The sequence below is a fragment of the Hypanus sabinus genome, unplaced genomic scaffold, assembly GCF_030144855.1.
Source record: "Hypanus sabinus isolate sHypSab1 unplaced genomic scaffold, sHypSab1.hap1 scaffold_460, whole genome shotgun sequence".
NCBI classification, from domain to species: Eukaryota; Metazoa; Chordata; class Chondrichthyes; order Myliobatiformes; family Dasyatidae; genus Hypanus; species Hypanus sabinus.
In genome coordinates, this window is record NW_026781333.1 from 285,095 (window position 1) to 313,039 (window position 27,945).

General features: G+C 44.9%; 1 protein-coding gene across 1 annotated transcript; it reads right to left on the minus strand.

Moving 5' to 3' along the window:
* Positions 1 to 27,924, minus strand: LOC132389017 (oocyte zinc finger protein XlCOF6-like). Its single transcript, XM_059961434.1, has 4 exons — positions 27,783 to 27,924; positions 22,155 to 22,331; positions 11,361 to 11,486; positions 1 to 2,435 (listed from the first exon to the last, which is right to left on the minus strand). The coding sequence occupies exon 4, from the start codon at positions 1,908 to 1,910 to the stop codon at positions 855 to 857; it is 1,056 nt and encodes a 351-aa protein (XP_059817417.1). The 5' UTR covers positions 1,911 to 2,435; positions 11,361 to 11,486; positions 22,155 to 22,331; positions 27,783 to 27,924; the 3' UTR covers positions 1 to 854.
* Between the last annotated feature and the right edge of the window lie 21 nt (positions 27,925 to 27,945).

Sequence of the window (27,945 nt, forward strand, 5' to 3'; positions counted from 1 at the left end):
GAATTTCCAGCATCTGCAGATTTCCTCGTGGAGACTACACCAGGAGTCTGTTTTTGATCATAAAACTATCTTTATTAGAATCTACTTATAATATAGTAACTTAAGCAAGATAAACAAAAGTTAACAGTGTTATGTGTATATATGTGTGTAAATATAAATCCGAAACTATTGAGCTAGGGGGAAACAAGGCTTGGAGTCTTCAGATGGTAAATTATGAAAGTTCAGTTCAACCACGGAATATCTGATGAGAGAGATATTTGTAATCCAGGGTAAATGTCGATAGAAGGCAATTATGTCGAATTCCGCAGGTTCCATGGTGGTAAAACAAGAGAACAGTCACTGTAGATTTTATCTGTCATCCTTCCAAATCCACATACTAATTATCACCCAAAGTGACTTGTCACAAGGCATATCGTCTTCAAGTGAATTACCACACCACACCCAGGCAAGGGGTAACACATCAGTGGTCTTCACAGGATACCCCAAATCAGATCCACTCCTATGGATCAAACGAGGTGACAACCACACATTCGATGTACAATGAATCGATAATTAACCCACACTTGTGGGCATAGGAAAATTCCAAACAGTGACCCTTGGCACCTATTTCCCTTGTTTCGATCCTTCCATTTTTCCTCATTCATCTCCGTCTGACTCTGAGCGTCTGTGTCCTCAGTTAAAACTGAACAAGCTGGGAGTGATGTAAACAAGCTGCAAGTCAGACTGATTCACCTTCCTAATCTCTCTCTCTCTCTCTTAAAATGACAGTCCACAGCAAACAAAACCTAGGGATACATAACAACTGACTGGTGTGCCAGTAGTTGGGATGACTGAGTGAATCCTTTCCCACATTCTCAGCAGGTAAATGGCTCCTCTCCAGTGTGAACTCGCTGATGTCTCTGTAGTGTGGAAGAGCGAGTGAATCTCTTCCCACATTCTGAGCAGGTGAATGGCCTCTCTCCAGTGTGAACTCGCTGATGTTCCAGTAATCTGGATGAGCAAGTGAATCTCTTCCCACAGACTAAGCAGATGAATGGCTTCTCCCCAGTGTGAACTCGCTGATGACTCTGTAGGCTGGATAAATGAGTGAATCCCCTCCCACAGTCTGAGCAGGTGAATGGCCTCTCTCCAGTGTGAACTCGCTGATGTTCCAGTAATCTGGATGAGCGAGTGAATCTCTTCCCACAGACTAAGCAGCTGAACGGCTTCTCCCCAGTGTGAACTCGCTGATGACTCTGTAGGTTGGATGGATCAGTGAATCTCTTCCCACAGACTGAGCAGGTGAACGGCCTCTCTCCAGTGTGAACTCGCTGATGACTCTGTAGGTGGGATGAGTAAGTGAATCCCTTCCCACAGACTGAGCAGGTGAATGGCTTCTCCCCAGTGTGAACTCGCTGGTGACTCCGTAGGTGGGATGACTGAGTGAATCCCTCCCCACAGACTGAGCAGGTGAACGGCTTCTCCCCAGTGTGAACACGCTGATGTACCAGTAGGTGGGATGACAGTGTGAATCCCTTCCCACATTCTGAGCAGGTGAACGGCCTCTCCCCAGTGTGAACTCGCAGATGACTCTGTAGGTTGGATAACTCACTGAATCCTTTCCCACATTCTGAGCACGTGAATGGCTTCTCCCCAGTGTGAACTCGCTGATGTCTCTGTAGTTGGGATGACTGAGTGAATCTCTTCTCACATTCTGAGCAGGTGAACGGCTTCTCCCCAGTGTGAACTCGCTGATGTCTAAGTAGGCTAAATAACTCACTGAATCCTTTCCCACATTCTGAGCACGTGAATGGCTTCTCCCCAGTGTGAACTCGCTGATGTCTCTGTAGTTGGGATGACTGAGTGAATCTCTTCTCACAGACTGAACAGGTGAACGGCTTCTCCCCAGTGTGAACTTGCTGGTGAGCCATTAGGTCAAATGACTGAGTGAATCCTTTCTCAGAAATTCAACAGATCACCAGCTTCTGCCCAGTGTGGTGTGAACTGACTGATGTGTCCACAGGTCCAACTGAATCCTTTCTCACACACAGAACAGATGAATGGCCTTGCCCAGTGTGAACTTGCTGATGTACATTCAATTGTGATAACCGAGTGAATCTATTCCCACTGTCTGAGCAGGTGAACAGCCTTTCTTCTGTGTAAAATGACTGGCTTGCTATTTGGTCAAATGATCAATTGAATCCCTCCCCACAGTCTGAGCAGGAAGGATGACCGAGTGAATCCCTCCCCACAGTCTGAGCAGGAAGGATGGTCGAGTGAATCCCTCCCCATAGTCTGAGCAGGAAGGATGATCGAGTGAATCCCTCCCCACAGTCTGAGCAGGAAGGATGATTGAGTGAATCCCTTGCTCCACTTCTTAAATATCCAGACAGAGACAGCAAAACTAGCGTGTTGTGTTTGAGATTCCCGGCGACAAATTCCTTCTCGTTTTTAACCTGTGGAAAGATTTACAAAATCCATCAAAGGGTTTAGGACAACATTTCAGATGAGATTACTTGAGTTACCAAGGTTTGATTTGGTATCACACGGTTACAGTGAGGTTCAACCCAAGTTGGACAGAGAAATCATCTTCTGACTGGGCAGAGTGCTGGTATCTGGAATGACCATCAATTCCCTGATGCTCTTCGTGTCTCTATAAGAATGGGGCATTTCTGCCGTCTCCAATCTGTGCCTTGGTTCAGTTTGACTCTCTCCATTGGTATTATTCCCTGTTCCTGCTGAGCAGTATGGGTGCCTGGCCCCACAGTAACCTAAACAGTCTCACGCAAATTGTCTTTGTGGATGTGCATCAGGGATTTTCTTTTATGTGTTATTAACTTAAGGTGCTACAGTTTTAACACCATATAAAAAAATTCGTGCTGAGATGAATAGTTGGTCGGCACAGCTGTTAAAAGGGGTTAGAGTGAATTTTTGTAATATTTCAGGTTCTTGTAGAAAAGTACAACACAGAAACAGGTCCTTTGGGCCATCTAGTCTGTGCTGAACTATTTAAATTGCCCCTCCCACACCCCTACCATCCAGGTACCTACACAAACCTCTTAAATGTTGAAATCGAGCTCGCATGCACCACTTGTGCTGGCTGCTCATTCCAAACCAAGATGACCATCTGCATGAAGAAGTTTCCCCTCATGTTCCCCTCAACATTTCACCTTTCACCCTTGACCCCTGGCCACTGGTTGAAGTCCCACCCAATCTCAGTGGAGAAAGCCAGCTTGCATTGACACTCTCTGTGCCCCTCTACCACAATCAAATCTCACCTCAATCTTCTACATTCCAGAGAATAAAGTCCTGACCTGTTCAGTCTTTCCTTATAACCCAAGTCCTCCAAACTTGGCAACATCCTTGTGAATTTTCTCTGAAATCTTTGAATCTCTTTTAAATCTTTCCTGTAGGTAGGTGACCAAAACATCACACAATACTCCAAATTAGGCCTCTTTTACAAGTCAACATAATATCCATCTATCGTCAGTATTTGGTTCTTGAAAGCCAATGGGGTAAAATCTTTCTTTCCGTCACTATCTAACTGTGATACCACTTTCAGTGAATTAAGGACTTGTATTCCCCGGTCCCTTTCTTCTACAGCACTCCTCCGTGCCCGACCAGTCACTGTGAAAGACCTCCCTTGGTAGGTCAGACCAAAGTGCAACAACTCACACTGGTCTGCATTAAATTCCCTTTTCCATTTCTCAAACCATTTTCCCAGCTGGTCCAAATCACACTGCAAGCCATGATAGTCTTCCTCGCTGTCCACTGCACCACCAGTCTTGGTGGTCATAAATCTGCTAATCCAGTTAACCACACTATCATCCAGATTACTGATATAGATGACAAACCACAACAGATCCAGCACTGATCCCTGTGGCAACCACTAGACACAGGCCTCCAGTCAGAGAGGCAACCATCTGCTACCATACTCTGGCTTCTGCCAAAGACAGTGTCTCATCCAATTTACTGTCTCATCTAGAATGCTGAGTGACTGAACCTTCTTGACCAATCTCCCATATGAGACTTTGTCAAGTGCCTTGCTAACATCCATGTAGACAACATCCACTGCCTTATCTTCATCCACTATCCTGATAACTTCCTCGAGAGACTCTATAAGATTGGTTAGACATGACCTATCCTGCGCAAAGCCATGTTGCCTATTCTTAATCATTCCACATCTATCCAAATACTTATATTTCCGGTTCCTGCTCATACGTTCCAGTAACTATCCCACTATTCACTACTAGTCACCACTCCGTGGGTTTGGAGATTTCCCTTGAATTTCATAGAATGATAGAAATCTATAGCACATTACAGACCCTTTGGCCCACAGTGCTGTGCCGACTTTGTAACTTACTCTAGAAGCTGCCTGGAGTTTCCCTAGCGCATAGCCCTCTATTTTTCTGAGCTCCATGTAACTATCTAAGAGAGTGTTAAAAGTCCCTGTTGTATCTGCCTCGACAACCGCTGCTGGCAGTGCATTCGACACATCCAACACTCTCTGTGTAAAAAACCTACCCCTGACATCCCCTCCGCATATATTTCCAGGCACCTTAAAACTATGCCCCATCCTGTTAGCCATCTTAACGCTGGGAAAAAATCCTCTGGCTATCCACACACTCAATGCCCCTCATCATCTTATACACCTAAAAAAGGCTCTAAACATTAACAAGGAAATTATACATTGCTCTGAGGATTTGTTGGAAGTAAACAAAATTATGAGGTTAAAGATAGGGTAAATGCAAACAGCTTTTTCCACTGAGGTTGGGTGGGATGACAACCAGAGGTCATGGGTAAATGGGGAAGGTGAAAATTTAATGGGAACATGTGGAAAAGCTCTTTGCTGAAATGGTCGTGAGAGTGCAGAATGAGATGTCAGCACTAGTGGAGAATATGAGCTCGATTTCACCATTAAGAGAAGTTTGACAGGTACCTGGATGGTAGGGGTATGGAGGGTGATGATCCCGGTGCAGGTAGTTGCATTAGAGAGATTAAATGTTTTTGGCATTGACTAGATGGGCCAAATAGCCTGTTTCTGTACTGAACTTCTCCATGTTTCTGTGACAGAGAAGCTGGCCAAACTTGTTTGGAAGAGAAAAGGTTGGAGTGACAACAGAGCAACAATGGCTGGAGTTTCTGGGAGCAATTCGAGAGCTGAGTGATCGATACATCCCAAAGACGTGGAAGCATTGGAAAGGCAGCAGGGCACAACCGTGGGTTAAATGAGAAACCAAAACCAACATAAAAACAGAGGAGAGGGCAAACAAAAGAGCAAAGGACCATAAGGAAGCTTTTAGAATCCAACAGAAGACAACTAAAGGAAAGTCAGATGAGTTCGGGAGTGGAATTATGAAATGGTTGTCATTAATGAGTTTTGGTTGCACCCAACAGTCCGCGGCATTTAGAGGAACGAGATATCCAGGGCCTCATTATCTCTTGAAAACCAAGATTCCCTGCACTAGTTACCATTCAACTTTTATTTTGTCAGACACATACAAACTCTACACCCTTAAAATTTCTTTCTGAAGAACTCCCACTTACCAAGTTCTCCTTTGCTAAAGAACATCCTGTCCCAATCCACACTTGTCAAATCCTTGCAAATATCATAAAAATTGGCCTTTCTCCAATTTAGAATCTCAAGAGAGGTCCAGGCCTCTGCTTTTCTGTATTTACTTGGAATCTCATGATCAGTAGATACAAAGTGTTCCCATACACTAATTTCTGTCACTCGCCCTAGATCACTTACCAATAGCTTATTGCACACTTCTACATCGGGAATTTTACATACTGATTAAGGTAGATTTGATAAGCCCTACCCCATCTAGTCCTTTTACAGCCTAGGATTCCAGTCAATAAATGGAAAGTTAAAATCATTCACTTTATCAACCTTTGTTTCTTGGCATAGTCCGCAATCTCTCTACAGATTTGTTCCTTGAAATCCCTCAGACTGTTGGGCGCAAGCAAGTCCAAGTAATGGCTACAATATCGTAATTTCATGTCCTGAGGTCTGAATGACATCTGTTTGGTGTCAAAAAAAGAACCTTGCCCTCAATGTCACTGAAACAAAGGAGCTGGCTGTAGACTACAGGAGAAATGGAGACAGGCTGACCCAGGATCTGGGGTTGAGAGGGTGAACAGCTTTAAGTTCCCTGGCACACACAACACCGAGGATCTCACCTGGTCTGTACATACTGGCTGTGTGGTGAAAAAGGCACAACAGCACCACTTTCACCGCAGGCGGTTCAGGAAGTGTGGGATGGGGCCCCAAATACTAACAACTTTCCACAGGGGCACAATTGAGAGCATCCTGACTGGCTGCATCACTGCCTGGTATGGGTGCTGTACTTCACTCAGTTGCAGGACTCTGCAGAGAGTGGTGCGGACAGCCCAGCGCATATGTAGATGTGAACTTCTCACTATTCAGGACATTGACAAAAACAGGTGTGTAAAAAGGGCCACTGTGTAAAAAGGATCATTGGGGACCAGAGTCACCCCAACCACAAACTGTTCCAGCTGCTACCATCTGGGAAACGGTACCACAGCCTGAAACCCCGGATCAACAGGCCCAGGGACAGCTTCTTCCACCAGGCCCTCTGATTGATTAATTCATGCTGATACAATTGTACTTTTATTTATCCTGACTGTCCTGTTGTATATACTATTTATTATAAACTATTATAAATTTCACATTGCACATTTAGACAGAGACGTAACATAAAGATTTCTACAACTCATGTATGAAGAATGTAAGTAATAAAGTCAATTCGATTCAATTCACCCTCTCCACTATCTGCTGTGTCATTCTGACTCCAATCCTCCCTGCAACTTTAGTTTAACCACCCACCCCACAGGGGAGCACTAGCAAGCCTTGCCACTAGGATATTCATCCCTTTCTACTTCTGTTCCACTAACTAACAAATCCCCTATCACCCCTTTGACTTTCCTCTGCCAGGTAATTCCCCCCAACAGTTTCTAAAGTGTCCACCTGTTGTTGTGTGGGATAGCAACAAGAGTACTCGGCGATGGTTATTTAACCTCATTCCCCTTCCTGACCCTCACCCAGTTTCCTGCGTCCTGCACCCTGGGTACAACTCACCTCTCTGCTCGTCATACCTATCACACCCTCTGACGCTTGGATGATGCGGAATTCATCCATTTCCAGCTCCAACTCCTTAAAGTGCAGCTGGATATACACCTTCTACGTGAGGGCGTCAGGGACACTGGAGGTCTCCCTGCCTTCCCACCAATGTCCCCTCCAATTTGTAATGACCAGTGTGTGCAAAAACCTTGTACTGTACAATTTTTACCCAGTGACAACAACATGTGCAAACTGAATTTTATATAGAGAGGTATTCATTTCAACAGCGAGCAAGTCACTGTCAGTAAGAACTTTAATCTCCTCTGGTTGAGTCTTGATTGAGTTCATCTGCACTCTCACACAACCTATGTAACAGGTTAATGAAGGATTTACTCGCCACAGCTTTTGCAAACCACCTATTTGTGATTTTCTTGCTAAATGATGCTTTCAATTTCAGATTTCCAAATATCACTCCTCTTCTTCCCACTTGAAAATTCCCCAGCAACTCTTGCATCACCACAACACACACAGTATTGTACATAAATATTTCCCCTGAAGTCTCACCCAGGTGACTGAAAGTGGTGAACTCAGTGATGGTAATGCCAAGGAATACTGCCTTTAAGGGCAGTAGTCTGTCTCCCTGGAGTCTGGCACATTTGTGATGTGAAAGCTACTTGTTGGCCAGGGCAAAGGTGTTTGATATCATTATGTAGCCAGACAGAATTGGTGGAAGCATGTTTTCACCCATCCTGATAAATCCCCAGGGTATGGCCAGGAGCTCCCTCGGACCCTGTGGGAGGCAAGAGCAGAAATTGTAGGGGCCCCAGCAGAGATAATTAAGTCATCTTTAGTAACGGGGTGGTAATAGAGGATTGGCGAATAACCGAAGTTGCTTTGCTTCTTCACATAGAACAGAGATATCTACAGCACATTACAGGCTCTTTGGCCCACAATCCTGTGCCGACCATGTAACCTACTCTAGAAACTGCCTAGAATTTCCCTCGCACACAGCCCTCTATTTTTCTATGCTCCATGTACCTATCCAAGAGGCTGTTAAAAGACCCCATTGTATCTGCCTTGACAAACGCTGCTGGCATACATTCCACGCACCCACCACCATCTGTGTAAAAAAAACCTTACCCCTGACATTGCCTCGGTATCTATTTCCAAGCACCTTAAAACTATGCCCCCTTGTGTTAACCATTTCAGCCCTGGGAAAAAAACCTCTGGTTATCCACACGATCAATACCCCTCATCATCATATGCACCTAAAAAAGGCTCCAAACATACACAAAGAAATTATACATTGAATTGACGACTTGTTAAAAGCATATAGTACCATGAGAGTATAGAAAGGGCAAATGCAAGCAAGAGCTGAGTGATCAATATATCCCAAAGAAGTGAAAACATTGAGGACACAACAGTGGCTGGAATGAGAAGCCAGAGCCAACATAAAAGTCAAACAGAGGGCAAACAAAAGAGCAAAAACTATTTGGAAGGTTTTAGAACCTAACAGAAGATGACAACAAAAAAGTCAGATGCGCTCAGTGTGTGGAATTGTGATTTGTAGTCATTAATGGATCTCAGTAGCACCCAACAGTCTGAGGCATTTAGAGGAACAAAATATCCGGGGCTTCAATTTCTCTTGAAAATCAAGGTTCCCTGGACCAGTTACCTTTCAACTTTTACTTTGGCAGGCACATACAAGCTCTATATCCCCAAAATTTCACTTCTGAACAAGCCCCATTTACCAAGTACTCCATTGCCAGGAAACAGCCTGTCCCAAACCACACTTGTCAGATCCTTTCTGATACCATCAAAATTGACCTTTCTCCAATTTAGAATCTCAACCCGTGGTCCAGACCTCTCTTTTTCCATCTTTACTTTGAATCTCATGGTATGATGTTTAATAAATTCTGTCACCAGCAGCCCTGGATCATTTCCTAACAGCTTATTGCACACTTCTACATCGGGAATTCTACGTACTGATTAAGGGCACATTTGACAAACTTTACTCCATCTAGTCCTTTTACAGTATGGGAGTCCCAGTCAATATATGGAAAGTTAAAATCACTTACTGGAACAACCTTTGTTTCTTGGCATGGTCTGCAATCTCTCTACAAATATCTCTAAATCCCTCAGACTGTTGTGTGTAAACAAGCCCCAATAACGGCCACAATATCATAATTCCCTTTCCTGAGCTCATCTGGCTTTCCTCCGATGCTTCTTGCATTGTGCTATACACAACTCAGCACATTCATCACACCATGCTCAACCATTTGATTGCTGACTCTGTCTGAGGTCTGAACAACATCTGACTGGTGTCAAGAAAACAAACTCCCCCTCATTGTCACAAAAACAAAGGAGCCGATTGTGGATGACAGGAGGAATGGAGACACTCTAACCCCTCTTGACATCAATGGATCTGGGGTTGAGAAGGTGAACAGCTTTAAGTTCCTCGGCAAAAACATCACCAAGCATCTCAGATTGTCTGTACATACCGGCTGTGTTGTGAAAAGAGCACAGCAGCACCTCTTCCACCTCAGATGGTTGAAGAAGTTGGGGATGGGGCCTGAAATCCTAAGGACTTTCTACAGAGCATCCTGACTGGCTGCATCACTGCCTGGTATGGGAACTGTACTTCCCCTAATCTCAGGAACCTGCAGAGAGTGGTGCAGACAGCCCAGTTCATCTGTAGATCTGAACTTCCCACTATTCAGGACATTTACAGAGACAGGTGCGGAAAAAGGGCCCAAAAGATATTGGGGACCCAATTCACCACAACCACTAACTGTTCCTGCATCCAGGAAACGGTACCACAGCAAAAAGAGCAACAGGCTCCGGGACATCATCTTCTACCAGGCTATCAGACTGATTAATTCATGCTAATACAATTGCATATCTATGTTATACTGACTGTTCTATGCACAAACTATTTATTATAAATTACTATAAATTATACCACACATTTAGATGGAGATGTAACATAAAGACTTCTACTCCTCATTTACATGAAGGATGTATGTAAGAAAGTCAATTCAATTCAATTCACCCTCTCCACTATCTGTCCTGTCATTCTAGCTCCCATTCCCCCTACAATTCATTTTAACCACATCAGCAGCCCCCTCCACCACACTTGCTCTCGCAGCCGTACCACTAGGATATTAGTCCCCTTCCTGTTCTGTTCCCCTAACTAATGAATCCCCTATCACTCCTTTGACTTTCCTCTGCCAGGTAATCCCCCCTAATACTTTCCAAAGTGTTCCACCTGTTGTTGTGTGGGATGGCCACAAGAGTACTTTGTGATGCTATTTAACCTAATTTCCCTTCCTGACTGTCACCCAGTTCCCTGTGTCCTGTACCTTGTGTGTAACTCACCTCTCTTCCTGTCATATCTATCACCCCCTCCAACTCCTGGATAATCTAGAATTCAACCATTTCCAGTTCCAACTCCTTAAAGTGCCGGGTTACAAGCTGCAGTTGGATGCACATCTTGTAGGTGAGGGCATCAGGGACACTGGAAGTCTCCCCTCCTTCCCACCAACGTCCCCTCTAATTTGTAATGACAAGTGTGCACATAAATCATGTACCGTGTATTTTTTTTACACCAGTTTCTGTGTTGTACATAAATATTTCCCCTGAACCCTCTCCAGATGACAGACGGTGATGAACTCTGTGATGGCAATGCCAATGAATATGAAGGGAAGGGCAGTAGTCTGTCTCACTGGAGTCTGGCACATTTCTGACGTGAAAGTTACTTGTTGCCCAGGGCAAAGGTGTCTGATATAATCATGTACCCAGAGCGAATGGGTCAAAACATGTTCTCGCCTGTAGAAAAGTTCAGAACAAAAGGAGGTGGAACAAACAACACACACACAAAATGCTGAGGAACTCAGCAGGCCGGGCAGCATCTATGGAAAAGAGTACTAATGCTGAATTCCTCCGGCATTTTGTGTGTGTTGCTTGGATTTCCAGCATCTGCAGATTTCCTCTTCTTTGTGATGGGAGGTAGAACAAAGGTGATTTTCTCAACTGCTGATGTAAAAGATTTTGTTCCCTTTCTCCGAGTTCCTCATCCTTGCATTTAGATAGCTGGAGCTCAGCTCTGTCTGAGAGATCCATCGGTTCCCATTCCCTCATCAGCCGGGAGCTCCCCGGGGCCCGTGTACGGATCGTGGGGCTGAGAGAGAGGGAAGAGGGCAGGACTGTCCCGGGATTGTTGGCCACGGTCTCCCGATTTCACAGGAATCGCTCTGAAGTCGGCGTTTAAGATAAAAACACGGAGAATCGCTCTTACCTGTAGCCGACATTTTCAAGGCCTTCAGTGTACTGCGCACATGCGTGAAACTCAGGGACGTCCTCAGCCTGACGCCTGCGCATTTCATCGGCGCTTCAGCGCCGGCAGAATTCTTAACGCATGGCCCTATGGGTAATCACGATGCCATTAAACATTTCTGCAAGCACCAGTTCAAAGTCCATACCTCATTTTTTTCATGTGTATAGAAAAATCTGCAGCTGTTTTAACGCAGAAAGCGGTTTCCATAAGCAATATACTCAATATCAATGTGTATCTAATGCCAAAGTAAAATGCAGTTATAAAACACAGGAGATTCTGCAGTTGCTGGGAATACAGAGACGCACACATACAAAATGCTGGAGGAACTCTGCAGTTCAAGCAGCAACTAGGCAGCGGAGTACACAGGCTAGGCATGCTGAAGGGGCTCGGTCTAAACGTTGCCTTTTTATACCTTTCCACAATTGCTGCCTGACTGTTGATTGCCACCAGTATTTTGCAGAAATTAACCACCTTTTTTTTCGATCAACCAGTTTCCAAATGTTTCTAATCTTTCTTTTGCTGCCACATCCTGCTGGTCTGATTCCTCTTCCTCCTCTTTGCAGCCCTAAAGTCTGACTCAATCTGGCAGCTCTTTGGTTTCTGACTCTACACCATCGAAGATTCACTCGCTAATCTGCTGTCAGACTTTAGAGGTGCATTGTGTTAGGAGACCGCAGGTTCGTTTACTGTGAGTGTCCCTTTAATTGCCTGAGTGAGGTGGGTCTGTGACGTGAAACACCAACGGAGGGAGAGAGAGAAGGGGAGGGGAGGGGAAGGGAGGAGAGGTGGAGGACAGGAGGGGAGGAGGGGAGAAGGGGAGAGATAGAGGAGGAGGGGAGGGGGGAGGAGGTGAAGGGGAGAGGGGGAGGGGAGGAATGGAGAATGGAGAGGGGGGAGAGAACGTCAAAATCACAGTGGGTTTATCGTCTTATTCAAACCGGAGAAAATCATGCAGGTGTATAAGGTCATGAGAGGCATTGGTCGTGTGGATAGACAGAGGCTTTCCCCAGGGCTGAAACGGCTAACACGCGGGGGAATAGGTTTAAGCTACTTAGAAGTAGGTACAGAGGAGATGTCAGAGCTAAGTTTTGTTTAAGCAAAGAGCGGTGTGTGTGTGGAATGCACTGCCAGCGACGGTAGTTGAGGCGGATACAATAGGGTCTTTTAAGAGGCTCTTAGATAGGTACGCAGAGCTTAGGAAAATTGGTGGCTATGCGGTATGGTAATACTAGGCAGTTTCTAGAGTATGTTGCATGGTCGGCACAACCATGTGGGCTAAACGTATCTGTAATGTGCTACAGATTTCTATGATTCTATGAAATTCAGTGGAAATCCTTCCTCCCACAGAGTAGTGACTAGTTGCAACCTGTCATTTCAGGGTGAGTGAGAAGGGAATGGCCGGGGTAGATTTTGATATTCTGATATGGAACAGAAACATCGGCAGGGACTTCTCTAGTGAGAAACGGAATTTGATACAGAAGTGATTTATCTGTCACAGATCCACAATATTAAACGCCAGTCTAGTTTAAGGCTAACATCAGCAGAACAGACTCCTCCAATGCTAAGTGACCAGGGTTCAGTCCTGGGTGCGATGAGCAGCCGCAAGAACTGCAGAATCTGACAGTAACAGTCCCTCATGAACCTGCAGCTGCCTTCAGTCACCGTGATGGTTAAACCTTTCACACGGAGCTGATTTGAACTTCCTCCCTGATGTGAATTTGCTGGTGTTGCAGCAGCTGGGATGAGTGAGTAAAACTCTTTGCTCACTCCGGACAGAAATGTGGCCTCTATTTACTGTGAACTCACCGGAGCATCACAAGGTGGGTTAACTGAATGAGTCTCTTCGCACACACGGAGCAGGTGAACAGCCGCTTCCCAGTGGGAAGCTGTTGGTGTATCTGCGAAGGCCGACTGAATCCGTTCCAAAATGAGAGCCAGTGAAGACGTCACAGTGCTCTGAACGTCATGGCGATGTATCCAATCAGATCACGGACATGGACACGTGTTCGAGCTCTCCTTGTAGCGAGTGGGGCGCTGTCTTCTCCAGCATCTCCGCCTCCACATTCAAGGATCAGTGGCATTCAAGCGCTGGTGAACTGACAGATACAGCGGAGTGAGTGTCGCTTTAAGTGCCTGAGGGAGGCGCGGCTGTGACTTCACAAATGCGCAGCAGCAGAGACAGAGAGACAGAGGGGAGGGGAGAGAGGGAGGAGAGGGAGGGGGGACAGAGAGAGTGAGGGAGAGAGCGAGAGGGAGAGGAAGAGAGTGAGAGTGAGAGAGACTTCAGCTTGTCACTGCTACGCCCAAAAGATTGGGTTGATCATCGGCACGCAGTGCACAACGGATGTCTGGATGTCACTTCGTATAATCCATATGTGTGGATTTGTTGGAGTGTCCTGTGGTATCACTTTTGTTGGGCCTTGCCTGGAATCGGGGTGTTCTGTGGTAACCATTTGACGATATTCCTGCCACTGTCACTGTCACCTGGTGATCTTTCTAAGTGGATTTCGGAACTAATCGACGGATAAGATCTTCGGCGACTGTTTTCTCGTTTACCCAGCGTGGAATGTGTGTGGAATTCTTCGTAATTGCCTTCTCTCTACGTGTTCGTGAGGATTTACAAATCTCTCCTCTCACTCACTTATTCCGTGGATTACTGAACTTTTCCAATTTACCATCTGAAGACTTTTAGCATTGTATCCCAAGGTTGAGAGTTTAGGAGCTATATATACGCATAACACAGTTAATTGCTGTATTTTTCATTCAATCTTTTAGATTTGGAGTAGATACTAATGAAGAGAGTGTTTTTACCATCGAAACCAGACTCCATGAGTGATCTGTTGCTGCTGGTACGTAACAATTGCAACAACCCAGCTGTCTGAGGCACAGTCCTTTAAAATTCTTGAAAATGACCCAAAACATTGAAAAGAGTGGGGAAGAAGGAGTTTAACCAACTTCGTCCGGAGCCCTGAACAACGTCACAACCACCGTGAGCTCATCCTCTTGTTCAGCCTGGAGAAAATCATGCAGGAAATTCATGCAGGTGTATAAGATGATGAGAGGCATTGGTTGTGTGGATAGCCAGAGGCTTTTTCCCAGGGCAGAAACGGCTAACACGAGGGGGAATAGGTTTAATCTGCTTGGAAGTAGGTACAGAGGAGATGTCAGAGCTACGATTTTTAAGCAAAGAGTGGTGTGTGTGTGGAATGCACCGCCAGCGACGGTGGTAGAGGCGGATACAATAGGGTCTTTTAACAGATACATGGAGCTATGCGGGAGGGTAATTCTAAGCAATTTCTAGAGTAAGTTACATAGTCGGCAGAACATTGCGGGCCAAAGCGTCTGTAATGTGTCGTAGTTTTCTATGATTCTATGAAATTCAAGAGAAATCTCCTATCCCACGGAGTGGTAACTAGTTGCAGCCTGTCATCTCAGCGAGAGTGAGAGAGGAACGGCAGGGGTAGATTTTGATATACTGATATGGAACAGAAACACTGCCGGAGCCAGATGGGCCGAGTGGCCTTTCTAGTGTACATTGTGAAGTCAATTCAATTCAATTCACCCTCTCCACTATCTGTTCTGTCATTCTGGCTCCCATTTCCCCAGCAACTTATTTTAACCACCACACTCTCCACCCACACTAGCACTAGCAAGCCTTACCACTAGGATATCTGTCCCCTCCTGTTCTGTTCCCCTAACTAATGAATTCACTATCACCCCTTTGACTTTTCTCTGTCAGGTAATCTATCCTCCCCACCCCAACAGTTTCTAAAGTGTTCCACCTGTTGTTGTGTGGGATAACAACAAGAGTTCTCTGTGATGGCTATTTAACTTTATTCCGCTTCCTGACTCTCGCCCAGTTTTCTGTGTCCTGCACCTTGTGTGTAACTCACCTTTCTTCATGTCATATCTATCTCCTGCTCCAACTCCTGGACGATCCGGAATTCATCCATTTCCAGTTCCAACTCCTTAAAGTGCAGGGTTACAAGCTGCAGCTGGACGCACACCTTGTAGGTGGAGGCATAAGGGACACTGGAGGTCTCCCCAATTTCCCACAATGTCCCCTCTAATTTGTAATGACCAGTGTGCACATAAATCATGTACCGTGCATTTTTTTACCCAGTGACATGTGCACAGTGAATTTTATACTGAGAGGTAATCATTTTCACAGCGAGCAAATCACTGTCGATAAATACTTTGATATCCCCCGGGTTTGATGGAATTCATCTGCACTCTCACACAAACTATGTAGCAGGCCTGTAACGAGTAATGAAGAATCATCTCACCAGAGCTTTTGCACATTGTTCATATGTGGTTTGCTTGCTAAATTATGCTTTAAAAAGTCAGGTTTGCAAAGATTACTCCAAGTCTTTCCCACTTGCAAATTCTCCAGCACCTCTTGCATTGTCACAATAGACAATAGACAATAGGTGCAGAAGTAGACCAATTGGCCCCTCGAGTCTGCACCGCCATTCTGAGATCATGGCTGATCATTCACTATCAATACCCAGTCCCTGCCTTGTCCCCATATCCCTTGATTCCCCTATCCATCAGATATCTATCTAGCTCCTTCTTGAAAGCATCCAGAGAATTGGCCTCCACCGTCTTTCGAGGCAGTGCATTCCAGACCCCCACAACTCTCTGGGAGAAGAAGTTTTTCCTTAACTCTGTCCTAAATGACCTACCCCTAATTCTCAAACCATGCCCTCTGGTATTGGACTGTCCCAGCATCTGGAACATATTTCCTGCCTCTATCTTGTCCAATCCCTTAATAATCTTATATGTTTCAATCAGATCCCCTCTCAATCTCCTCAATTCCAGCGTGTACCAGCCCAATCTCTCCAATCTCTCTGCGTAAGACAGCCCTGCCATCCCAGGAATCAACCTAGTGAATCTACGCTGCACTTCCTCAATTGCCAGAATGTCCTTCCTTAAACCTGGAGACCAAAACTGTACACAATATTCCAGGTGTGGTCTCACTAGTGCCCTGTACAAATGAAAAAGGACATCCTTGCTCTTGTACTCAATTCCCCTTGTAATAAAGGCCAACATTCCATTTGCCCTCTTCACTGCCTGTTGCACTTGCTCATTCACCTTCATTGACTGACAAACTTGGACTCCTAGGTCTCTTTGCATTTCTCCCTTACCTAACTCTACACCATTCAGACAATACTCTGCCCTCTTGTTCCTGCTTCCAAAGTGGATAACTTCACATTTATTCACATTGAATGACATCTGCCAAGTATCTGCCCACTCACACAGCCTATCCAAGTCTCCCTGCATTCTCCTAACGTCCTCTTCGCATGTCACACTGCCACCCAGTTTAGTATCGTCAGCAAACTTGCTGATATAGTTTTCAATGCCCTCATCTAAATTGTTGACATAAATCGTAAAGAGCTGTGGTCCCAATACAGAGCCCTGTGGTACCCCACTTGTCACCTCCAGCCAGTTCGAGAAACACCCATTCACTGCTACCCTTTGCTTTCTATCTGCCAACCAGTTTTCTATCCATGTTGAAACCCTGCCCCCAATGCCATGAGCTCTGATTTTACTCACCAATCTCCTATGTGGCATCTTATCGAATGCCTTCTGAAAATCTAGGTACACAACATCCACTGGCTTACCCTCGTCTAACATCCTTGTTACACCCTCAAAAAACTCCAACAGATTAGTCAAGCATCATTTGCCTTTGGAAAACCCATGCTGGCTCAGCCTAATCCTATTACTGCCATCAAGATGTGCCACTATTTCGTCTTTAATAATGGACTCAAGCATCTTCCCCACGACTGACGTTAGGCTAACAGGGCGATAGTTCTCCGTTTTCTCCTTCCCTCCCTTCTTGAAAAGTGGGATAACATTAGCCACTCTCCAATCTTCAGGAACTGATCCTGAATCTAAGGAACATTGGAAAATGATTACCAATGCATCCACAATTTCGTGAGCCACCTCTTTCAGAACCCTCGGATGCAGACCATCTGGACCCGGGGATTTATTAACCTTCAGTCCTACCAGTCTACTCATCACAGTTTCTTTCCTAATGTCAATCTGCCTCAATTACTCTGATATCTTATGACCCTGGCCCATCCATACATCTGGGAGATTGCTTGTGTCCTCCCTGGTGAAGATAGATCTAAAGTACACATTAAATTCTGTTGCCATTTCCCTGTTTCCCATAACAATTTCTCCTAATTCATTCTTCAATACACACAGGTAATACCAGTTTCTATATTGGAGATAAATATTTCCCCTGAACCCTCCTGAGGAATTGAGGATATATAAACAAAAAACCTATGTAACCTATGTAACCTCTGGCTAAAAGAATAATTGGGACTGAATAGGAATATTTGAACCGAAGTAAACACTGTCTTCAGTGGTTAGCTCAGCCAGGCTCATTGCCAGTTCTCTGTGGCTTGCAGAGAGGCACACTGAGAGCTGATAACATTGTATACTGTACCGTTGTTAGTTGATACCGTTATACATTCTAACCTCATTTGAGTAAGGGGCGGAGGACTCACTGATAAGGACAGGAATGAACATCTGTTGTAATTAAGTCAGGGCTTTGCAAAGGGAATAAGGACTGGACAGTACATCCATCCATAATTAAAACCTCAATATAACAAACTCTGTTATCTAAGTAATTAAGATTTGCACCAACAAACTTGGTGGGCATACCAGTTCAAATAACATCTTGAAATAGTGATGCATGGGGTGTACTATGTATAAATATACGGCTGTAACCTAAGTCAGTCGACTTGTCAGATAGTGGCAGTGCTTACGTGCCTTCCCTTTCACAACTGGGGCTCAAACTCCTGCAGGAGAATGTGCAATAAACTGTGGTGTCAATAAGAAGCTTGTATCTCGAGTTTTATTCAGATTCAGCTTTAACATTTGGCATCACAAACAGGATCTCTATCTACAGAGCACTGAGCAGACGGGTTGAGTAAGCAGCTGAACCACTCTGGGGACTGTGGGGACTGACCGGGAGCCCAATAGGTATTTTACATTTGCCGCTCACTGTTAGTTCCTTTGGATGTATGGTGCCTTGCCCAAGGCTGGTCACATACCTTGACAGGATCGGGAAAAAAATCTGTCAGGAGACTAGTATAAGGTAGGCAAAATTTTTACTAAGTGGGCAGGAGGCAGTATTGGATAAAGTTTACTAAGTGGCCAGGAAGCAGATATGTCAGGTAAATTCATCAATTGAGCAGGAGGTGCCTGCTGGGTAAATTTATCTGATTGTTAATTGAGCAGGAGGCCTTGTGCCTGATAAATTAGTTAGAGATAATCGGTCAATTGCAGTCGATTGATAGGAGTGTGCCAGCAGCAGCCCGACACAATTTTGTTTGAGAGTTTTCCGGACGAGGAAAAAGATTTTCAAATGTTTAGTGCAGCACTGAGTAAGAAATTGGGGAACAAAATGTGGCCACGGACTGAGGGGGGTGGGGGAAGCCTGGGTTATTACCTCATGAGAACAAGCAGTAAATCTGATATGGAAAAAGAACTGAGGAAAGAAGTGGAAATCATTGAAAAGGGAATGGAAGGAAAAGGCAGATGTAAAATGGAAGTCTGCCAGCTATGCCACTGATGGCCTACTGGCTTCAGAATTGGACTTTGAGGCGAGAGGTCTTGATTTCGAATCCAGCCGACTCCCTTGCACACTTTCATCCGTGCTGGGTTAGAGCTGGTGATCTCTTAAACAAAACAATTCACCCAGCAGAAGGCAATGGCAAACTACTGCTGTAACTTGCCTTGTACATGATTTCCCAACACCGCACAGCGGCGTGGAAGGAAATCCTCGGCTAACTGGAAAAAGTTCCGGATGTGACATACGTTTAAAGTGGAACAGTATATTATCAGCAAGTTGGAGAAATAATGGAATGGGATAGAGGTATGTACTGCAGAAGGAATGCCAAAGGTTGGGAGCCGCTAAAAGCGGAGCGTGAATGGGTGGATGTGATTTGTGGCCTGCTACGGCAGTTTCACAGGAGACCAAGCCTTTAAACTGGAGGGACAAATACCCATTATTAATGACTTACTGCTCCAATGCTTACCAACTAAGTTAGCCAACATTATTAAGACAAATAATATGGATTGGCCTGACAATGACCGAAATCGAATGTGACGAGCTTCGACATATTTTTGGGACCCGACTTTCGAATCCCGATCAACCCCGAAGGGAACTAATATTCTCCTGTTTGATTCTTACTAAGAGAGAGAGGGGGGCAGAACTATTTGACTATGCAGCATGTTTACACTTGTTCGCAGATTGTGTTTATATAGCTCACAGTTTGTTTTATATAAGCAAGGATAGTCACGAACACAGTCAGCCGGAGAGAAAGAAAGAAGATGGAAGGTTCGAAACAAAGGACCTAGTGGCCAAAGGCCACTATTTGGACTCTACTATGCCCACAATGTGGATTGACTATTGATCCAGCGTGTACTGAATGTGTGATTGTCACTTTGATCCACTGGAGTGGATCTGTTGGCTTGGGAGTATCCTGTGAAGACCACTTGTGCTAACCCTTGCCTGGGTGTGGTAATTCACTTGAAGAGGTACCCTTGTGACCAATCACTGTTGGTGATAATTCGTATAATCCATATGGGGATGTTGTTGGAGTATCTCACGGCTACCACTTTTGTTAACCCTTAGCCGGATTTGGGTGTGTTATGTGGTAACCACTTGTGAGAAGGGATATTCAGTGGAAATCACTGTCGGTAATACTTTGTGTGTTGGATCTGGATTGGGAGTACCTTGTGGAATCTACCTGTGTGTCAACCCTTGCTTGTGTGGTAGTTCCTTCTGAAGACAGTACTCCTGCGATAAGCTGCTTCTGGTGATAATTTGTATGTAGATTTAGAACAACGACGGATAGAACCTACAGCGACTGTTAACCTGTCATTTATTCCATGGCTGAACTGAACTTTCATAGTTCACCATCTCAAGACTTTAAGCTTGGTATTCCCTGAGCTCAAAGTTTTGGGAGTTATATTTACACGTATGTGTACTCATAACACTTCTTAACTTTTGATTATTTTGCTTAATTTGTTATATTATAAGTAGATACGAATAAAGAGAGTGGTTTTAACATCAAAACCAGACTCCAGGTGTGGTCTATAGCTGCTGGTTCATTTAAACTGATATGGGTACGTAACGGTGCTGCTCGTGTTTCTGTCTTTAAGAGGGCTCACCCCAGCACCTGGGGGCCCCCATGTTAACACCTTTCTGTCTCTCTGTCACGCCTATGCCAAGCAGGTAGAACCAGGGGCCTGCTGGGTTTGTACTGAAATTCCTCGGTATGGTAAAAGTATGATTCAAATGTCAGTAATCCTGCTCAACTAGAGTGAGGAACTATCTGCCTGGGCTTTTTCAAATAACACCCGGGGAAGAGAGTGAGGAACTGTGCTCCAGTCTGTGATGACCGTGGCTGTCAGTGTTTTGAGGGATGGTGTCTCAGGGCCCCACCAAGCGGAACTTCCTACGCTGGGAAACATGCATCCTGGCCATATCTGCAGGAGCCCAGCAGCCGAGAGGAATAACTGAGACTGAGCGATTTTTGATGATAGTTTTTCTCTCCTATAGCGTAGCCAGAAATTCATGAGAGATAATCAATTTGGCTATAAGAACTTCAGGAGCTGGCCACAATGCTGCAGGGACCCTGTGACAGAAACACAGGCCCAAGTAACAGAAACATCCATTGAAATGATTGCAATCTGGCAAACAGTCGTACAGAATCGTACGACTTTAGATTTTATCCCAGCTGAGAAAGGGGGAACCTGTGCTATTATTGACACAGAATGCAGCACCTATATCCCTGATGAGTCTACTAACGTTACATCCCTCTCCAAGCACACTGTCAAGGAGACTGACAGCATCAAGAAAGTAGGGCAGGATTTACACGGGTTCACCGAAGGGTTGAAATGGTGATCTTCAAAGGCCTGTAAGGTAATATGTGGGGCATAGTCCTAATCCTATGTCCTAAAAGTTGTACATATCATTGTTATAATTACTGATGTATGTTGTTTTTCCCCACTGAGAAGTCAAAGCTGTACTCAGTTGCTTTCTCTGTAAAAAAGTTACTGCTTTGTTGATCATGTAATGATCTAAAGAAGGGAATGATAAAGTATGTAAAAGGGTTAACACCGTTAATCTATAACAGCCTGTTTTTCTGAAAGAAACTGCTGATGATCAACAGATGTACTAAGCCATGCTGAGCCATATTTCTGCTTGAGGGTAGCGAGCTACGGTTTCAGGATGCTTATCTCCTTGTGCACTCATGTGTAGAGATAGGACAGCTTCTGTCTGTTCTGTGTGTGTGAGCCATTATGACTATTTTGTAATTTGTCTTTAGGGGCTGTCATAGTAAATAACTTTGGCTCCATCCAGTCTTGTGTGGGGGAGTATCTGGACAGATACATCTATTGTGTAAGGGGAATTGGTGGATAGGGTGGGAGCATTCACAGTCTGTTCCTGTCTGACTGACTAACTGAGTAAGCCCCGGGTGCTTGGAACAAAGAGTTTGTACCGTACGGTCTCTGAGTGACTTTATCCAGATTCGACTTCCACTGAATGGGAGTGGTTTTAAAGGGCTGGGCTGCTGGAAGCACATCACCAGACCGGGACTGATTGCAACTGGGTCTGACAGAAGCATAACTGGTTCTTCTGGGGACATTCAGTCTCACTCCAGCTATTTCCTACCTTCCCTTGTACAGGTATGTAATGTCCAAAGGACATGTTTTTGAGTAAATGAGACTCACCAAACTTTCTCCTGACTGAATCACTGGGAAATCCGAGTCTCTTGATGCAGAGTTGTTCTCTCCAGTTGCTGTTCTCAGTCCTCAGGCCAATTCACTTGTTGCTGTTCCCTCGTCTTCAGCTGTGGTTTGCTTCCAGTTGGGGTTTTTCTTCAAATAAACTTCTCACCGCAGGTCTAACTTTAACCAGAGAGATAATGAAGTATGTTAACATTAAAAAGGAGAAACAAACATTTCTGCTCAATGTTACTAAGAACAAAACTCACTGAAATTTAAACATTGAAGGCAGATATAATGATCGCAGTGAACAATCTTTTATTGTCCCTCACACATCACAAAACGATATGGGACAATGAGGAGCCATCATACAGTCAGGAACAGAATTATGTGATTTGATCCATCTGGTCTGCCCCACCATTTACCATGGCTGATTCTTATTCCAACACCATATTCCTGCCTTCCTCCTGTAACCCTGAGCTACTCACCAATGAATATATTACTTTGTGTCATAAATATACAAAATGGCAGCCTCAACCAACCTCTGCAGCAACAAATTCCACAGATCAGACATCTTTTAGCCAAAAAATTCTTCTCATCTCAGTTTTAAAGGGAAGCATCTTTTTTCTGAGACCGTGCTGTCAGATCACAGACTCTACTTCTGATGGAAACATCCTCTCCATGTCCACTGTATCCAGGCTTTTCAGCATTCTGTGGGTTTACTTATCCATACATCCCTCCCACAACTCCCCAATGTCCCTCTGAACTCCATTGAGCACAGGTCCAGAACCATCAAATGCTCCTCATACATAACAATGATTATTCCTGAGATTATTTTTGGAAACCATGTTTACAAGCAGCAATTGTACTGAACACATTTCCAGGAATAAGAGATAAATTGATACTGCGATAATTTACAGAGTAAGTTGAGATTTCTCTATTGTTCTACTAGCACAGAATGAGCCATTTCCATTTCCAGGTTAATTTCAGGAACTATAAACCATTCCAAGGTAAATGTAATAAAAAGAAACTAGAATTATCAGAAATTCTCAGCAGGTAAGGAACAGCTTTGGGAGAGGAACAAACTTTACAATTCAGGGTAATAATGTTTTGTCAGAATGACCAAGCATTTTCAGTTTTTATTGCAGATCTCCAGCAACTTGAGATTCTGCCTGTTTTCCACCGAGTGACAGACAGATGACAGTGAAAGGGGGATTTCGAAGCATAGTTTGAACACCAAACTCAGGGTCTATCTCTACTGTTGTAAACACGGAACAGCCCATTTACTCACAGCCTCTCCCTGTGAGGATGGAATGGGAACTCATCCTCTCCTCAGACTGGCAGTCATTGCTTCCAAAGGAACTCCAGAAAGAAACATCTGATCCCAGACGAGAAATACTCGATCAACACCTCACAAGCCCAAACAGCTCGATCCCCGGGTCCACTTTCCCTGGATCAAAAACTATGATATCCCAGGACCCAACCTCACAGACTCACACAGCTTAATCTGCCACTCACCGACCCTGAGAGTCTCACACTTTGTCCCCACATCTCACACTGGGTAGTGCAATCCAGGATTTCCCCACAACCAATGTCCAGCTGCTCGAAGAAGGACACCCATCCAGCCCCATCTGTAGAAGCACTAAGCAAAGTCAAAGCCAAAACACCAGCAGTTCCATTTCCCTGGAATGCTGATCACAGGACTAGAGCCCAAGCACCAACTCTCCCAGAACTCTTTGCTGACTGTAATATGATGAAGTGTGTCAGGCAGTCACAGTTCACAAAATAGGACTCCACACCAATGCACAACAGAACTGGCACCTGATGAGCCTCTGGCTTTCCAGCTGACAAAAACTGATTCTGGAAACAACTCAGCAAGGCCGAAGGTGTAAAAGAATACTTCACAATGAAGCCAAGAATGATTGCCGATATATATCACTAAAGAGGTGTGACACAGGGTGGACCAAGGTTGACCCAGATAGTTGATGCATGTCACTGAAGTTGGTGGGAGAGAGACTGGACAGAGGTTGAACAAGATGGGCAGGGAATGAGCAGATGGAATGAGGTGGAGAAGAAATCAAGGACGATCAATTATGGTTCTCCAGCAATACACAGATACTGAATTAATAGTACTCACTACTGTATAAAGGATCTTAAAATGACAAAGTTAGAACAAAACAACAAGAACTTTGCCATATATACTTTGAACCCTCACCAAATTTTTATCAACACACCATAGAAAGTTTCCCATTCAGACACTTCATGCTTTTCATGGTAACTGTTCTGCCCGTGACTGTGAGGAACAGCAGAGACCTTTGGACCCAGATCAGCACATCACAGAAACCATTCTCACACTGGACTTTCCAGTCCCTCAGGAAAGCAGGTAGTGAAATCAAAGATCCCCACAACCTGGTACATTCTCCTTCCTCACCCACCCCAGTCCGGGAGAAGACACAACAGCCAAAAAGCTCAAAGACAAATGCGAGGAGGCTCAGGAAGTGAGACAAGTTGGGGGAAGTTAACGGGACTCAGTGGCCAACATCAGATTCCCCAACACAACATGGAGGAAGCATCACCTCACATACGGGGACTCTGACCGCACACCACATGATCTTGAGTCACAAACCAGAGGGCGGGGTAGATCTGTGTTAAACAGCCTCATGTGACCTGTTGGTGGGTCTCCCATTTCAACTCTGTGAAAATAAACAGCCTGGGCTCCTGGTTTGGATCGTTCAATGCAGATTAAGTGACATCTACATATTTTTGAAGAGCCCAGATAATAGGAAAATAAATGAGTAATTGGCCCTCAGTTCAGCACTCACGGCTAACATTGGATCTCCCCACTCGGGATCGGTCTCAATACGCACTGATGGGAAAACGATATCTTCGGCCCGCAGACTGTGATCTGATCCCTGGCTTCCTGACCCAGGAGGGGAGGACCCTTTCCCAATCCCGCAGACAATCCGCTTCAGTACTGAGCAGAAAGGAAAACACCACCCAACCGGAGACAGTGAGCATGCGCGAAGAGTTAGTTACATCTGTGGATAAATGGGAGGGGCAAACAGGATCACGTGACTGGTGGGGTCCCCCCCCCCCCCAGGCAGAGAGTCCAGCTACCCACCACTTCTGTGGAAAGAGACAAACTTGCCGCTCAGATTTCCTCTCACCTTAAATGTATTAGACATTTCAACCCCAGGAAAAATATATCATCTGTCCACACAGATTCATAATCAGGTTTATTATCACTGGCGTGTGGTGTAAACTTTGTTAACTTTGCAGCAGCATTTCAATGCAAGACATAATATAGACAAAAAAGAAAACACAAAACAAAATAATAAGAATTACAGTATATGTATATCTGGGACCATTGCTCATCGTGATTGTTATAAATGACTTGGATGAGGAAGTGAAGCGATGTGTTAGTAAATTTGCTGATGACACAAATGTTGGGGGTGTTGCGGATAGTGTGGAGGGCTGTCAGAGGTCACAGTAGGATACCGAAAGGATGCAAAACTGGGCTGAGAAGTTGCAAATGGATTTCAATCTGGATAAGTTTGAAGTTGTTCAATTTATTAGGTCAAACATGATGGCAGAATATAGCATTAATGGTAAGCCTCTTCACAGTGTGGAGGATCAGCGGGATCTTGGGGTCTGAGTCCAGAGGACACTCAAACCTACTATGCAGGTTGACTCCGTGGTTAAGACGACAAACGGTGCATTGACCTTTATTAATCGTGGGATTGAGTTTAGGAGCCGAGAGGTTTTGTTGCAGCTATATAGGACCCTGGTCACACTCCACTGTGCTCAATTCTGGTCACCTCACTACAGGAAGAATGTGGAAACCTTAGAAAGGGTGCAGAGGCACGTTACAAGGATGTTGCCTGGATTGGGGAGCATACCTTATGAGAATAGGTTGAGTGAACTCGGCCTTTTCTCCTTGGAGCGACAGAGGATGAGAGGTGACCTGATAGAAGTATATAAGTTTATGAGAGGAATTGATCATGTGGATAGTCAGAGGCCTTTTCCCAGCGCTGAATTGGTTACCACAAGAGGGCACAGGTTTAAGTTGCTGGGGAGTACGTACAGAGGAGATATCAGGGGTGAGTTTTTTTTTGCCAGAGATTGGTGGGGAGTGGTGTAATGGGCTGCCGGCAATGTTTATGGATGTGGGCATAATAGGGTCTTTTCGGAGATTTTTGGATAGGTACCTGGCGGCACTGGAGAAAAACTAACTTAGAAAAATAGAGGGCAATGGATAACTATAGTAATTTCTAAGGTAGGGACATGTCAGCACGACTTTGTGCGTCAAAGGGCCTGTACTGTTCAGTAGGGTTTCTATTATTCTATGAATAAATTAAAAATCATGCAAAAAGCAGAAATATTATATATTTATATTGAGGTCGTGTTCAAGGGTTCAATGTCCATTTGGCTATCAGATGGCAGAGGGGAAGAAACTGTTCCTGTATCACTGAGTGTGTGCCTTCAGGCTTCTGTACCTCTCTCTCTCTCTGATGGTAACTTTGAGAAAAGGGCAGCCCTGGGTGCTGGAGTTCGTTAATAATGGACGCTGCCTTTCTGAGACACTGCTTCTAATCCTTTGGTAATCTTATAAACGTCTATTCAGTCTCATCCCAGCCGGCACGTCTCCAGAGAAAACAACTCAAGTTTGTCCAACCTCTCGTTATAGCTCATGCCCTCTATTCCAGGCAGTGTTCTGGTAAACCTCTTCTGCGCCCTCTCCAAAGCCCCGACATGCTTCAGAGAACGAGAGCGACCACAACTGTATGAAACACTCCAGATGTGGCCTAATTAATCTTATAAAGCTGCAACACAACTTCCAGACTTTTGAACACAATGATAAAGAGAACCACACCATTTGCTTTCTTAATCTGTGCAGATCAATCTGTGCGGTCGCTTTCAGGGAGCGATGATCTCGGACTCCAAGATCCCTCTGATCATCAACACTATTCAGTCTTGCATTTAACAGTGTACTGTCTCTTTACATTCCACCGACCGAGCTGCGAAGATGATCATCACTAATCAAATCTCACTGAGATTTCTCAGGTCCTGTTGAATTTATTGCCAAGTGCACAAGTGCGGGAATGTACAGGTACAGAGAAACACTGACTTGTAGCAGCATCACAGGCAAGTGCATTCAGATAACACACGGAACATAAGTTATACGATTCTCTGTCAGTAACAGTATAGAAATATGTTTACGTCATCCTGCTAATAGGACCAGAACAACAGGGGCTGAGCGGCAGCTCATCTCAGAGACCTTGTGAGACCTTCAAACCGAACCGACCCCGGCAGATTCTGTGAAGGAAGCGAAGAGAGGCCGCCAGTCCGGGAAAGTTCATCCCCTCCCCCCCTTCAGGTTTCACCGATCACCTTCTGTTTCTCTCTCCCTTCCCCACCCCCACCTTTTATTCTCCAGTCCTGCCGAAGGGTTTCGGCCGGTTATGTCGACTGTACTCTTTTCTTAGATGCTGCCCGGCCTGCTGAGTTCCTCCAGAATTTTGTGCGCGTTGCTCGCAATTCCAGCAACTGCAGAATTTCTTTGTTTGAGTTCAGGAAAGTTAACTCACTACCCAACGTCAGAACTCCCCGATCGGAACCGGCTTCAATACTCACCGAAGGAAAATTGTTGGTGTTGCCCCGCAGAGAATAATCCGTCTCCGGCTCCCCGTCCAAGGGGGCGAGAACCCACTCCCCATCCCGATCTCACCACCGACCCGGTTTCACAAAGAACGAGAAAACAGCACTGCCAAGCCCGGGAATGTGAGCATGCGCAATG

Bases quoted from the DNA above. Each gene is read 5' to 3' on its own strand.
- LOC132389017 (XM_059961434.1), bottom strand. From the start codon at position 1,910: ATGGCTCACCAGCAAGTTCACACTGGGGAGAAGCCGTTCACCTGTTCA.